General features: G+C 32.8%; 1 protein-coding gene across 5 annotated transcripts in view; it reads right to left on the bottom strand.

Annotated features, from left to right (window-relative positions):
- The window catches only part of EPHA7 (EPH receptor A7), a 184847-nt gene that overhangs the window by 33161 nt on the left and 134540 nt on the right, over window positions 1-17146 (bottom strand). For all 5 annotated transcript variants that reach the window (XM_039467843.2, XM_003922925.3, XM_010333777.3 and 2 more), the window contains exon 6: window positions 2495-2619. In XM_039467843.2, the coding sequence (XP_039323777.1) occupies window positions 2495-2619 (125 nt within the window). The remainder of the gene's footprint in view (window positions 1-2494; window positions 2620-17146) is intronic.

The raw sequence follows: 17146 nt of genomic DNA, 5'->3' as shown, positions 1-17146 counted from the left end.
TTGTACTTTGTGGAATATTATAACATTAAGCTGCTTCTAAGGTAATATAAAATGAAAATGTGAAACACATGGCTTTGTTATATAAATTTAGGGAGAAATGATTTAGTTTAAACACTTATGGTGTTTTTAGCTTTTGCACAGGTGACATGTGACAAGAACTATTTAGCCATAATATAATAAAATATCCTACTAGTCAAAGAGTGGGTACACCTGTAGAGTCTATAGTTTAGTAGAGGTTATCACATCATACTGCAGTTCTCTTAAGTTTTTTCTGAATGCCATTCAGCAAGCAAAAGAAAAAGGATGCTAAAAACACAGAAAAGTATTAAATCAAGAAATTCAGTTTACACTGCCACTATACTAACATGCTGCCACTATACTACCAATTTTTTAAAATAAACTTGAATTTCTCACAGAACAAACCACTCTGCAAAATAGTATTTCATGAAATATTTTCACAGAATTATAAATATTAAAGTTTAAATATATATGATTAATGGTTTGACAATATTTTAAACAATGATTAATTTCATTTTTTCATATTTCAGATATAAAAACATGCAGAGTTTACTAAAATAACTGTTACATGTTTCTCAACAATTTTTTATTCTATCACCATCAAACACATTTTATGTGAATACATAATAAGGAAATAATTGTAAAAACTCAAGCATATAAAAACTCCATCAAAATAAATGAAAATTTAAGTCTTCATTGATGTGATTCTCATAGGCTATTTATGAATAAAGTTGTAAAAATTATACTTCAAAATATACAATTTTAGAGAGTTCTTTGGTCTATAATAAATACTTGTGTTCAACTTTGGCAATGAAATTCTTCATAGAAATCTTAAAATATCAATCTAGTTGTTTGATTTGCCTTCACACTGAGATTTGCAAAAGTATAAATAAATACATATTTAAACTTGATTTACTCAAACTGATCTGTGATTGTCTTCATTCTAATCATTTATAAAAATAATAGTTTGTATTATACATATTTCTCTCAAATGAAAGACCTAGGCATAACTCAGGTGACACAAACATCATGCATGCGTGTATATACATTACAATATAATACAACACAATACTATTATTGTCTTTTAATTGCATAATATGCAAGTTTAGTGAATGTAGACATTTTTTCTGTCATGCAAAAAAAAATTAACTATTTGAATAGATTTATTCTAGAGAAAGGATTTGCAAAATATTCAGATTTGTATTATGAGAAACTTTAATCTTACCACCTATGTGTTTCATTGCTTTTGAATTTGACACAATTTCAGCTGGGACTATAACTGTTAGCACTCGTGGGAAAACAGATATAACAAAAACAGCATTAAATACAATAATCCCCTCTAAAACATATTTGATGGAACAAAAAATTAAGTATATAAAATACAACCTTAGCCATGAAGTCATAAATTCGTCATGTAAGTAACAAGCAACAATATTGTAAACTTTATCTGAGTATCAAAACAAAAGTATATTTTAAACTACTTTTTCTTCCAAAAAACCCCAATGTATTTATTGCCAATGTACTATATACATTTCCATTTATTTAATCACGTCAACTCAACTGCAAAGTTTTCTCAGAGATTTAGGCTCCTATTTTCTAATTCTATTGTCTAAATAGTTAAAAGCGTTATGTGTATTATAGTACTTCAGGTAACTCAGTAAAGCCAAAAATAGTAATATTTATTACTATTACTGTTAGTAATAGCAATGGTTTCCATGTTTCAAACCTTGCACCGAGTCTTTTTGTGAGGTGGAGTTTTAAATCATGATCTGTGAACATGGTTTATATAAACATTTTTCTCTCTTTCCAAGTGAGATAGAAATAAATATACTCATATGCTCAGATATATCACTATTTACTAAAATTTAGTCATTATAGGGAGATTAAAAAGGCAGCAGTTGTGTTTTAGCCATACTACTTTTTCTGGAAGGAGAGGTGTAAATAAGTAACATGATTATTAAAACATATATGAAAAAACTTCAGGAGGAATTTAAAGGAGTGAAATAACATCATCTGATTTTTAAGTCTGAAGAACTACATATTTATTATACAAAATATTCTCATTATTTCAAATTACTAAATTATTTGAGGGCATCATCATCACTTAAACCACATAAATTAAATAAATCATTAAGGGCCCAGACATACTAAAGAAAATATTTTTCAAAAATGCATTGGGCTGTGTGGTTTCTGTGGGACAAAAATGTCCTACATCTAAGTATTACAATATCAAAACTGGAATAAATAAATATAAATGCTACAAATGGGATACTTTAGTTTGTGTAACATAGAAACTTAATACACAGAAATCACAGTTATAATGATGAGCCAGAGATTCACAGAGATGGCTAAAATTAACTACAAAGTTTGAAGTAGCTCCAAATTGTTGGCATAATGACCAACTTTAGTCTACAGTACCGTAGGATGACATGAGACACACAGCACGTTGTACATTTCAGGTGCTCTTAGCACTTACTTTCTCGTAATACTTGATTTCATATTCTGTGATGACTCCATTGGGATGCTCTGGTTCCTGCCAGGAAAGCTCGACACTCCGCTGCAGCACTCTCTCCTTCATTACTCCGCTCACTTGCGAGGGAGCTGTTTGGACAAGATGTGTCAATAAACAATGAGAAAATTCACTGGATGCCTCAAATCAAATGTCACAACTGATCAGTCCCATGCTGTGCCAGTTTCATTAAGGTAAAAGAAAGCACCTTTTCATAGCTCACAATTCAGAAGCTAATGAATATTCAAACAGGACCTTATTACTGTTCATAAACCTTAATAGAAATTTAAATTAAAGTGCAAACAGCAGAAGATAGCATTGTTCAAGTTAGTGAAAAATGGAAATGATGGGGCTGCGAATGACAATTAAGCAAATGAATGCTAATTAAGGCTAGAAAATATGATTTCAGATTAATCTTCAGTGATAAACTAAATCCAAATATTTATTTCACATGCAACAGCAATACACTTTTTAAAAGAAAAAAATAATTTAATAGTATGAAAGAAAAAGTGTATGAAATGGCTACTTTGATCTTCAATGAAAGGAATCATATTTATAAAAATGTTTCATGTTTCACTTGGTATGTTTGTACTCCCAACGAACTCCAAACAACCTTGGAAAACATTTTTATACTTTATTAGGTCAAGATGCAAGAAAATGCAAAGGCTGCTGGCTACTTAAAATATGTGCACTAACACACATACATATACATGGACTCCTGCATGTGTAATTTATACCTACGTAACCTAGGCTTCAAGCTTTGAAAGGAGCAATTCAAAGCCACAATCTTGCTTTCTCTTTCTATATAGATAATAATATGCTTAGCGTTCTTTCACTCTAATTAGTGACATATACTCTTTTTGGTAGCTAAGCCTGTGGAATGCAGCAAACTAATTTGCTCTGTCTAATTTGCTCAGTGATGATTAACTAGTTGTCTACTCTGTATAAATGAGTAGCTGCACTGGCTTGGCTGAATTTCAGTGGGGTCATTATGTTTCATGTATCATGCTCTATCTCATTCTGTAAAATATTTTCAGGCTGTTAATTTAATTTTCAGATGTCTGAAATTGTTAATAATCCTGCTGACAGGAAAGCAATTATATAGGACCAAGCCGTTTAAGCAACCTTCCGATGTTTATCCCTTTGGCTTTATTTTGTTTCTTCCTACTTAATATTTTCTTGTATCAATCTCTAAAAAACACATTTTTCACTTCTCTCCAGCTTGGTGATTTTTGAAGGAAGGATATGGAAGATGCACGACTCTCATTTCCTCCCAGATTAGTAACAAAAGCGTAACTAGAGCAGATTAAGTGGGACAACTTTTCCTCGAAGGGGATGTCACCGAAGTGCTCAACAAGCTGTATTTACAGTCTAAATGCATTTCTGATATGTTTTCGATGAAGCTAATTTCTAATAAGAAATCTTATTTTTGTCTCAACTTTTGAAACCTGAACATACCCAGTAAACAAGAACTTATCTCCAAAGTGACAAGTCTCTCTACTCAGAACATGCTTAGCATATCTTAGTAGATTGCAATGTTCAAGAGGCTGCGACCTTAGGCCACAGGCTTAGGAATCCAACTCCAACTAATTGTGACACGAGATTCTACTTAACAAATAATCTCTGAAGTATAATTTACTTAACAAAATCATTCCAACAACAATTATATTTTAGTGAAAAACAGACTGCAGCACAGGTGAGAATACTGCAATGGTCAACACATTGAGTCACCCAGGAGTGCTGCTGGTCTCTGATCAGGCACACATAAATATATGTTAGCTAGAAATAGGTTACAGAGTTTGTATATGTAAATCTCTAGGCTTTTTCAGATAACCTAACCTAATGTGATTTTCAGTATAAGTCAAACACTAAGACATTTTGCTTGGTTTCTATCCCGAAGTATCACTTTGCTTGGTGTGATAAAGGAGGCAGGAGACTCTAAATTCTTCAGGTTATGGAAAAGATTTGGGTTATACATCTACCCTATTTAGTTTCTGATTCATTGAAACAAGATCTAAATATAAAATGAGATAATTTTTGCAAGTAATACACTAAAATTACATTCATTATTTCATCCTGGAAAATAATTTTTACCAATAAAATTGTAGCAACTGGGGACTAGGAAGAAAAGGTGCTAAAATGTATTTGAAATATATAATATTTTAAAATTCATATCACAGTGCTGACAGTGAAGTATGCTACAACGTGTTTTCCCTTTTGCACAGGAGCCATATCTGTAAGTGAATATACTCCTGAATTCTTCTATATTTCTTTTTTTTCTTGTATCCCTTGCTAATACTATATCAAGTCACACATTTTAAGAGGGTCAGAAATGGAAGCACTAGCACATGGCCCTTGAGAATGGATAAACTGCATGATAGGAAAAATCTTTCTCTGTCTTATGTCCTTCAAATACAACATTTGGTACAGAAAACGTGATTATATTTTCCCCCGAGCTTCAGTATCTTAGGTATAAAGGATACACAACTCACAGTATATATGGCTTATAAACAAAAACATCTCTAGCCTACTTAGATTCTAACAAGGTGATTATTAAAAGTTACAAGTTAAAGTAAAATTAAAGTGGCATAAAGTATGTTAATCTTAAAACACAATGATTTCTATGGTTAATATATTTGATTTACTAAACTACTGTTATTGTAACAATCTCACTAAGAATATCCGGACTCTTACACCAAAATATTCAATTAACTACAATCTACAGTTCATTTCTGAAAAGGAAATAATATACAAATGAATCGTACAAATGAAATATACAAATTACAATATACAAATGAATTACATGCATTAAGAACCAATTAGGTGCTACAACATTTAAATTATAATTTCCATAATTATCAAAATGAAATTAGATGTTGTAACTGGAATTGATATGAAGGTGAAAAATAGCAACCAACAATAAAAAAGCTTGTGATTTAAAAGATGTAGGAAAACAAATATTCTATATAAAAGAGCTTCTTCACATAAATATTTCCTAGGGTTTCTAACAAATAATTACCAGATTAATTTTTCACTTAAGTTTCTAGAAATATTCAGATATAAAATTTAATTTCAACTGAAAAAACAGACGGAATTTCCTTTTCCCTTAAAGATCTTCAAGTCTTACCAGGGATGGAAGATATAACAAATAAATAAAATATAAAACAGACTAAGCCATGAAGCACATTATTAATGATATTCGGAATCTTCACAGGTGACAATGAGAAGATCTTCGGAAATTCAAAATTTGTTTCCAGAGTTCAAAGTGGTAAATCTCAACAGCATAAAAACAAAATTGATAAACTTGATGAAAGAGGAAAGTAGAAGTCTAATGACAGGCAGAAAAGTAAATTTGTGGAATGGATTTGTTAGTATAGTTTTAAATTGAAAAATAATCAGTAACAAGAATAGTGGGTTTATGTACAGACCTGAACCAATCAGCATTTTACAGATTTTGAGCTTTAAGCACTCATATGTGATCTTTGATCTTAATCAATTTCCAACTAAAATCCAATTACAAAAAAAAATATTTAAATTACAGAATGGAATTTATTTGTAAGGTCTACATATTGCCCCCTTCTATTCCCTGCCAACATGTTAAGCATAACTATTCCTACAGGAAAATTTCTTAGCATGAACGGGGAACAAGACAATTTAAAAACACAGCATCTTAGACAGAGTTATCCCACAAAGATATCCATACCCTAGCCTCTGAAATATGTAAATATGTAAATTCCATGCAAAAAGGGTACTGCAAATGTAATTAAGGTTTCAGATGTTAAAGAGATTATTCTGAATTTTTCCCAGTGGGCCCTATCCAGTCATATGAGCCCTTAAGAGCAAACAGAGATGCTATAGAAGTCAGAGAAATTTCAGTTGTGGGAGGAGCCAACCTGCCATAGGAAACAGGGAAAGATGAGGGCAGCCTTTAGGGTCAGACTGGCCTTGGATGACTAGCATAGAAATCCGTACTTCAGTCCTATCAGAGCAAAGAATTTGAATTCTTCCAACAACAGGAATGAGCTTGGAAGTGGATCTTCCCCAGACCTTTCAAGTAAGAGCCAAGACCAGCTGACAACTTGATTTCAGCCTGTGAGGCTGTCAGTTGAACCTTGCTTTGTCCCGACTTGTAACCCACAGAACTGTGAGATAATAAATGAGTGTTTTAAATTGTTCAGTGTTTGTGGTAATCTGTTATGGCAGCTATAAAAAACGAATATATAGAGTAAGGAAAAAAGTAGACATACTGAAATTTTTATGAAGTTATGAAAAAAGGCTTGTGATTCCATATTATAAAAACATGATATTAAATTTTATGTTGAAATAGCATGGAATCAAGAAATATTGACCTTGATTCAGTCTCAAAACACAACGTTTCATAGAAGAACTTAATCAAAATAATGAATTTCATTTGGATTTAAAAAGTTCTTTATTTATATCATTCATTTTTCTACACTTACATGTTTCTAACTGAATTTAAATGAAGTATGAGATGGAAAAATATATCGGTATTTTAAACAATGCAATGGGGTAAGATGGGTCAACAAACATGGAGACATTTCATCAAACATATCAAGTTTTAAAATCCACTGAAATTTGTTATGTATCCGTTAGGTAAACACAAAAAGTAAAAATAAAGAGATCTTTGGAATACAGTTAAGGAAAACCTGCTAGTAATAGGATGATAGTCTTTCATGGAACACTTTTGCTGTTACACATTATCAGTATGAAATTTATTTTTAGAAATCCTTTGAATTAACAAATGCGTGTATTATTATGAGCTTAGTATTTTGAAATACCCAACTTTTAGCTTTCTCACTCTTCCCCAAAGTGTTTCATTTTTGCACTACAGGAAAAACATATAAAAATACATACAAGTTTGTTTAAATAACAAAATACTTGGCCATAATTACACATGCAGTGCAGTGCATGTAACAAAGCAATTCTGTTTCTAAAGTATGTAGATATATGTATAAAATGCTAACACATAATTTTATAAAATTTCAATTTATTGACTGTGGAAAAAATGGTCACTAATAATACTAATACATATATAATTTTAGATTTAAAAAAGTACAGGAACTAAGGGTAATTGAACTTGTGGCAATTATGAGCAATCCTTTTGTGATAGCCGTCTGTCAAATTATCTTTGGCTGGAGAGAAGAATGATCCGTAGTTAAAACAAATATAAATTTTCATTCTACAATAAGTAGTTGAAAACAACTGGTGGAAGTAGAATGATCTTTTTTCAAAATTAAATTATGTTATTTGCATTGCTATATATTTAACATGCCTGTTAGGATAATGTTTTTCAAAATGTAAAATATACAGTATAATAAGATATATAACAGAATGAATTTCTAAGTAAATTCAAGAAACAGTTACTAAAAAGACAACTTGACTAAGAAATAAGATTTGAAAAGTTCTGAAAAAAACATGATGTTGACCTGAAAAAGTAGGACAATAAAAGCATCCTGCATAGGGTCCCCAGTCAGGTATACATGTGAATTAAATTAACATAATTTCAGTATGGTCATAAAATATGTAATAAAAACTACAAAAGTCACCACCCCACAATTTGAGGAACCAAGAACAATTCTGTCCTTCAAGCAAGGATTGTAAAAATGATCTGACAATATATCTTTCTCAGAATAAAGTTTTCCTCTGTTGTTGTTAGATAATTGGCAACCAATTGTTTGGAAATTTAATTAATTACTAAAGGAGTTAGCATTTCTCAGGAAAATCTCTAAGTACAAGGCTTTAAGGGTCATGGATTGGTCACTGCTTTTAAACACATACTAGGACTCTTCCTAGTCTCTCCTGAAGTACTGACTAAAATGTCAACTGTTGAAAGGTTAATGTGTAACTCTTCATAAATTTTTATTTTAATAGAATTCCACTTAATGTAAAAAAGATAAAATTTTGAACACAGTAGGTATGAATCAGGCAAATTCCCTGAACTAGCTGTCCTATTCATACCAGTCTTACAAAGGAGTAACTCAATAATGACCTAATATGATACTTTATAATGGTTAAGGAGTTCCTGACAGTAAGTCACATGTTACCTATCAATCAAGAGGTAATACTGGTTTAGTTTTTTACTGGTTTAGTTCTATTCAACAAATACTTGTTTGGCATTTACTATCCACAAGTCATTGTGAATTTTAACAGTTACCTAGAATTTGCAACATTAGATAGAGATAGATAGATGATTGATAGATAGATAGATAGATAGATAGATAGATAGATAGATAGATAGACAGATTATTTCTTCCCTCTAAAGCACTATGAGATAAACACTGTTTTTCTTGCTGGTTTATTTTATTTTATTTTATTTTGGATGAAGAAGCTGAGCCTTAAAAAATTAAGTAGCATCATCTCAGAGGCATTTTAAAAAATTTAATCCATGTTTTAAAGCCCTAATTCCCAACTTTTTTTCAAGTGCACTGCAAAATTCTAGGCTCTGACACTTCCTGAGCAGAAACTAGCAAAAGAAAATCCAAGCAGTCATTCATTCATTTAATATTTATTTAGAATATCCATGATGTGCCAGGACATTAGGTTTTGAGAATATAAGGATCAAAAGACCCACAGGGATCTGCTCAATAGGCAGTAGAAGTCTCAGAAGCTGCAGATACTAGAAGAGATGAGTATCTGCAGCTTCTGAGACTGCTACTGCCTATTAGCTGAGCAGAGATTTCAGTCTCGTTTTAAAATGGCCAATATATGTATATGCTACAAAATTCAAAAATACTAAACCATGAAAACTGACACTCCCTCTCAACCTGCCCCCATGTAACTAATACTTTTCTCTAAAGCAACCACTCTCAGCAATTTATTTGATACCCTTCCAGAAACAGTCTAGGTAAACACAACTATTTGTATTTTTGCATCAATGGTATTTTTTGATTTATGATGTATTTTATATCATTTCACATATATAGATCCACATCACTCTTTTATCAGCTTTGCTGTATTCCATTACATATAAGCGCCATGATTTATTTGACCAGTCATTTATCAATAAGCATGGTCCTTTCCCACCTTTTTCTCTTACATAGTATGATCTAATGAAACTAATGGCTAACTGGTATCTAATTAATTAATCTTCAAAGGAGAGTAATATATTTCATAGTAGTCTAGTGTCCACAGGTGAAACGAGGTAGGTAAAGTTACAGGGACTGAATAGGCAAAATGTGGTCGTTGTTAAAACTCATTTAGAGGTTTTGCTTTAGTAAAGAAAATGAGCACTTTATTTAGTTATTATTATTTAAAATATTCTAGAGCAGTGCCACTCAAAGTGCAGGCCGGCTACTCAAAACGCAGCTGCAAGTTGTTGGGGTATGAGAGGAACTTGTGTCAGATGTACATCAACTACATCAGTAAGCACTTTTTGTAGCTCAGCTGACGTTTTTTTCTTAGTAAGATTTCTTGATGAAAGAAGCATTTCTTTTTCTTTGCAGCTTCCTTGATCATTTTCTTTCTGGTGCTAGCTACTTATCTTTCATATACTGGTATTTTGAGTAGCAGTGACTTTTAAAAGTACACTAGCATTAGTCTTAAATACCCTTCACTGTAACACTAAAATGCCCAAAATGTAAGATTAAAATAATATTTTTACTGATTTCTGATGAAAACTCATTTCGTTCATACCTTAAATATATAATTTCTCATAAGTGATTATAGTATAAAGAGTTGTATGAATTGCAAAGATAATGATGTCTCAGTTCTTACCTTCCAGGGGATTTAAATCCAGAAAACATGTTAGAATATGAATGTGCACAAACAATCTAAATGCAAAACTAAATAGATGAAATATAAATCAAGTGACAACATATTCCTGGGAGGCAGTAAAGAGTAATCACACAAAATATTTCCCTGTTGTCAACCCAATTTGTAATTCAGCATTTGATTGGTATATAGCCATGCACTGAAACAGCTTATCAAGGCTGTTGGCATTGTATCTACAATCAGCAAGTGATAACTTTGTATCAGTTAGATATTAAACTCAGTTTCAAGACTGGGCACATATTTTTTCTGTCTAGTGGCCTCCACCAATAAGCCACAATTCCTTGAATCATTCTTCTTTTGCTTCAGCTAATACAGACTTCGTTTTTTTTTGTTGATAGTTGAGTGGCTTCACAATGTGTCATTCAATTACATTATACCTATACACCTTCTCAGTTATTGTGATGCTCCTTAAAGGTGGAAAACTTAGAGAAGCAGACGAGTACAGGAACGAAGAGCATGGGCCAAAGAGCTAATTCATGACTTATTTCCTGTGTGACTTTGAGCAGGAAATTGAACCTCTCTGTGCCTCAGTTTTCTCAGCTTTAAAATAAGAATAATTAGAATACCTACATCATAAATAGAATTGTTACAGAAATCAAATGTGTAAATAAATGTTAAATACTTAAAATCATTCCTAGCATGTGGTAAGAATTCAAAAAAATGTATTATTATTTTATGCTGACTTGGTTTGTATTAAAATTACTGATACCTGGGACCCATTCCAGAATACTCTGATTCTAAGAGCAGATTCAGGCCTTTGTATTTTTCAAATGCTCCACTGATAAAGCTGATGGGCAGCTGAGTTTGAGAATATTTCCTTTAAAACTTTGACAGGAACATAAATTGCTATTCTAAGGCAGGATACCAGTACTCTCCATAATAAATGCCGATTTTGAAATCTTACATCGATAATTTTTATAAAATAAACATTTCAGTAAATAATCCATTTATATAATTTATACTGTTTTATATGCACAAGCAGACTAGAAAAGGAAATCATCAATGTTAAGTCACTTAGAACGAATACATCATTGAAACAAAATGAAGTAATGACCAAAATGAGATGAAGACCAACAACACACACTCTTCAAAATTTAATAACACATATTGAGTAACGAGAAATATACAGATGAAGTAAATTCTGTTTTGATTGGAGAGGAAACTAATACTTTGAATGATTTATTTTAAACTACTTTCATACTTTTACAGTCAGTAAACTGGTTCCATCTCTAATTTCCTATGAATTCACAGCCAAAGGGCACTTTCTTTATAAGGTCATCTACATAAATGTGGTTTTGCTCTCATGATGGAGTAATCACAGAAATGATTTATCAGAAAGTATGAGACAGCTATGGCCCAAAACCAGACTCCTTTTTAATAAGGACAGTAAGACTTTAACTAGAATATGTGTATATATATCTGCACACACACACGCACACACACACGCACATGCACACACGCACCCACACACGCGCGCGCACACACGCACACACACGCGCACACGCACACGCGCACACACGCGCACATGCACGCACACACACGTGCACATGCACGCACGCACACACACACACACACACAGTTAATGGCCTCCCTTGCAGGTCGTCAGAGTAACATTTTCAGTTGTGCACTTTTTCTTTGATCTTAGAACTTTTTCTTAAATAAGGAGAGAAACATATTGTATTCCAATTGCAAAAAATATTATAATGTCAGTTGACAATTTTTGACATAACTTAGCCTAATGCGATGTTATGGATATCTATAAATTTTCATAGCTATCTATTTAAATTTATTACAATATGGATTTCTTTATTACAGAGGTAAATTATTTTAAATTTGATACACTATATTTTCTTACAACATGCATATCAGTGTACTCCTTCATATAGATAAGGTTAATTTATATATTATATATTTTATAAAATGTATGAATAATTTTATGTAATACATAAAATTTTACATAAATTTATATATGTCACTATGTGCTTAAGTAAGTTCATTAGTTCTTCTTCCAAAGTATGTACACAATGTTTATAACATTGTCTTGTACATAATACTGTGGAAATCCACAGATTTGGTTTGCTTTTAAGAGAAATGCAAATCAAAACCACATTGAGATACCATCTCATGCAAGTTAGAATGGTGATCATTAAAAAATCTGGAGACAAGAGATGCTGGAGAGGATGTGGAGAAACAGGAACACTTTTACAATGATGGTGGGAGTGTAAATTAGTTCAACCATTGTGGAAAACAGTGTGGCAATTCCTCAAGTATCTAGAACTAGAAATTCCATTTGACCCAGCAATCCTGTTACTGGGTATATACCCAAAGGATTATAAATTGTTCTATCATAAAGACACGTGCACACATATGTTCATTGCAGCACTGCTTACAATAGCAAAGACCTGGAACCAACTCAAATGCCCACCAATGATAGACTGGACAAAGAAAATGTGGCACATATACACCATGGAATACTTAGCAGTCATAAAAAATGATGAGTTCATGTCTTTTGTAGGGACATGGATGAAGCTGGAAACCATCGTTCTCAGCAAACTGACACAAGAACAGAAAACCAAACACTGCATGTTCTCACTCATAGGCTAGTGTTGAATAATAAGAACACGTGAACACAGGGAGGGGAGCATCACACACTGGGGTCTGTTGGCGGGGGAGGGGAGGGACAGCGGTGGGTAGGGAGGTTTGGGAGGGATAACATGGGGAGAAACGTTCAGATATAGGTGATAGGGGGATGGAAGCAGTAAACCACCTTGCCATGCAGGTACCTATGCAACAATCTTGCATGATCTGCACATGAACCCCAGAACCTAAAGTACAATAAGAAAAAAAAGAGGGAAACAGTAAATCATATATTCAACAACATATCGGTTGTTTATTAAGCACAGGGTCCTTGAGAAGAAAATTAAAGAAAAAGGGGGTATGAGATTTGTCTTTAAGGCACAAATACACATTTTGCTAATCATACACATTCGTAATAAATCATATTTATCCATTTAAATAAAACTTGAATTACTTAACACTATGTGCTTAATAGGTGACTACACTGTGTTTATAATTTTCCCAATACTTTTGCATTATACCAGTATTTTTCATTATTGTGAACTCAATGAATGGACGGCAACCAAAGTTTTAAAAAATAAATTAATTAGAATAAAAATTGAGTTCATTGCAGATAGTAATACAGCTTCATAAAACCTTTATTTCATATGCGTCTGTGCACTGGATAAAGGAGACTAAAGATATATAATATGCATCTACAAATTACTACGAATACATTTAAAAGTTTTGAAAATCACTATATTACATTAAATATAATCAAGGGTATATCTATTCATAAAGTGATACTCACTTAAGCTGATAAAATACAAAACATAACATAGCAAAAATGTTCGATAGTTCCACATTATACCATTAATTTACTTCATCCCAAAGTTCTCAATAATGTTTGAAGAGAATGACCAATTTCATTATATTTTGGCTGCTATCAGTATAATATTTTTTTCCTATTTCATTATATCTTTTCATTTTATTTTTCTCCTTTGCTTCTTCTACATAGTATGGATTGTTTTGACTGTATTTTTTCCAGGCCTAAAAGCCATATGCATCAAACACCAATTGACTGTCTTAAACATGATTTAACAATGTTAGTTTTTGCATATATTGTTCCTTGTTAGTGGCTTTGTTCATTTATTTATTTTTGTTTTCAAAACCATCACTCTGGTGTTCCTCAGAGTGATAATCTGTAAGTGGATTATCCTAGAAGGGGAAGAAGAAAAGAAACAGGAAAGAAAGGAGGGAGAACAGAACAAGGAGGAGGAGCAGGAGCAGGAGGAGAAGAAAGTGAAAGGAAGAAAAGCTAATGTGGCTGGAGACTCACTAATATTACCTCATTTAAAATGTGCAATTAGAAAAGTTATCATCTCAGTTGCTTCAGGTACTCTGAATACGTTTTATCTCAAAAGTGCATGAACTTAAGAAATTCATATTGCTTAATAATAAGTTCTCATTACCAGCCAAGATTTACCACTTTATTGCAAGAATCTGTTACAAACTAAGCACTTAAGTTTAATATTTTCTGCTAAATATATTTTGATTAGCTTTGCAACTTGTATTTTAAAGTTGTTGTTTTACAAGGTGGCATTAATTTATTATATGACATTTTACTACCAAGAGACAATTAACACAGCTAATCAATACCCAAGAATCACTTTTATGCACTTGGAAGATCTGGCTTACAATGAATAATTATACAGAGTGAGAGTTACCAATTTATGAATAAGTTTGGTTCCAAAAGTTAATTTGTAATTCAGTTGTTTGTAATTTGGACTTAATTTACCACAGAAACAACTGCTAGGCCAGCCAACTAACATGTATTTGACCCAGAATGTCATTAAAGTATTGTAAATTTGCACAGAAAAGGAGTTGAAAACAATTCTGTTTTAATATTAGTAACTATGCAAAAGAGAAAAACCAAGACAATGAATAAAATGTGTCATTACTACTGATGCAAGTGCTTCATTTACAGGAATTAAGATATTCCTGACTTCTCTCCACATTCTGATATCTCTTAGCCAAGGACAGAAACTTTTGCTTGCTGTCTGCCCCTCTCCTCTTGCCACATACGAAGTTCCGGCTTTATTCTTAAATAGTCTCCAGCCAGCAGGAAATAAAGAACCCAAACAAACGAGGACATAAATATAAAGTAGATAACGCACCGAGTTTCATCTTTTTTCAGTTAGAGCTGGTGTCTGTGGCCCATGGGCCATATCTGGCTAGCCTCCTGTTTTTGTAATAAAGTTTCATTGAAATACAGCGGCACTTTTTTTTTTTTTTTTCACATATTCTCTCTAGCTGCCGTTATGCTAAAACATGAGTGCTGAGGAATTCTAACACAGAAAACATGGCTTGCAGAATGTGAAATATTTATTATCTGGTCCTTTTTAGAAAAAGTTTGCCTTTGTCTGAGTTAGAGTCTGTTTGCCTCAACTAAGAAAACTAAAAAAATCCTAGTAATTTGATTGTTCTTAGTGTTTTTCCTTGCATACACACACAGACACACAGACACACACACACACAGACACACACACACACACACACACACACTTATTCTACAGATGGGCATTTGCTATGTTTTATTCAGTTGTTCAAGGCTGTACAGATGATTCTCATGGCCTTTCCCTCTTGGCTGCTGCTAGCACACACATGACATCTATATTGCAGACATAGGGAAGGCGAAGCAATGTGGAATGCTCAGCACCTAAATTAGGAAAGCCAAAGTTTCCGGCAAGCTCTTGAAATCTTCTGTTTGCATCTCATTCCCTAGGCTGGGAAATTGATTTTTAAAATGTAATCTGGGTGTACTGCTGCACTAAAAAAAGACAGTAAATAAGAAGAAAGAAGTTATTAGGGGGAAAAGTAGCAGTGTTTGTCACCCTCCTCATCCCAGTAGCAGAGGAGACTGAGATCACACACTTAACCTGACGCTCCCTCCTCCCGATTAATTTCCTTTCTGAATATAGAACAGAACAAACCAAAGGAACTGATTCAGATTTCCTAAGTGAAGGCACTAGATAATGGACAAAAATGATACTTTTTCAAACTAGGACTTGGAAGAGTATTTATGTTAGCATTAAACCTTCATTCGTCAGGTTTAAAAGTAGCAGGTAGGAAAAATAGTTTTTGCTTGTATCTGGGAGTTTTCAGGTGAAGCCTTCCCTGCAGGACCAGATAGTTGTAGGGACCCTAAACAGGGCATAAGTTCGGTCTGAAATAGCCACATCAGATGATTTAAACATATTTCCAGTGAGAGAAGTCATTTACTAGATGGCATGAATAATATGTTAAGTAGAAGAATTTAGTACTTTTAAAAAGACTAACTTTCAATAACATTTAATTTCACCATTTTGTATTTGAGAAATATTTATTTGGAAAAGTCTTAAACTGATTCACAGTACTAGCAAAAAAGTACTCTGCCATGCATATTTTTGGCACTTGCTATATGCTAAATAAATGAATGATGGGTGTGATACTACAAATTACCTTCTCTCTTTCATATAAACCAGTGTCTTCTTCTCGGTTGGATTCTTCCTGAAAAATTCTGTGTAAACTCTCCCATGAAAATAAAATTGTTTCTCAAGCCTATAACCCTTTCCATCTGCTGGAAAATCTCTTTTCTTCACTGTATAGCCAAATATGAAAAAAAAAATTGTCCATATTCTTTTTCAACTCATTTCATGTTTCAACCTTCTGTAGTCTGGCTTCAGTCCACTTCATTCCATTAAATGAGTTACTGATAAGGTTACCAATGACCACATCTTACCACCCTGAAGTGCTTTTTAAAATCCCTATCTTTCTTGGACTCTCAAAAGCATTAATATTTTTAATGTCTCTGTCCTTTTTATTCTTGGCTTTTTGTGACACATTCTCCTCTAGTTTTTCTCCTGTCTGCTGATTTTTTTTTTTTTAATTTTTATTTTTAGTTCAAGGGTACGTGGGCAGGATTGTTATACATAGGTAAACTTGTGTCATGGGGGTTTGTTGTACAGATTATTTTGTCACTCAAGTATTAAGCCTAGTACCCATTAGTTGCTTTTCCTGATCCTCTTCCTCCTCCCACCTTCCACCCTCCGAAAAGTCCCAGTGTGTGTTGTTCCCTCTGTGTGTCCACATATTCTCATCATTTAGCTTCTACTTTGTTTGCTTTGCAAGCCCCTTCTCTTTAAGCAACAGTCAAATTTCCTTAAGGCCATATGAAAACATCTTCATTGTTATTAGTGATTAGAAAAATGCAAATTAAAACCACAGTAAGAT

The sequence above is a fragment of the Saimiri boliviensis genome, chromosome 4, assembly GCF_048565385.1.
Source record: "Saimiri boliviensis isolate mSaiBol1 chromosome 4, mSaiBol1.pri, whole genome shotgun sequence".
NCBI classification, from domain to species: Eukaryota; Metazoa; Chordata; class Mammalia; order Primates; family Cebidae; genus Saimiri; species Saimiri boliviensis.
Note: the sequence above shows the minus strand (reverse complement) of the source record. Positions and strands in the feature narration are given on the sequence as shown.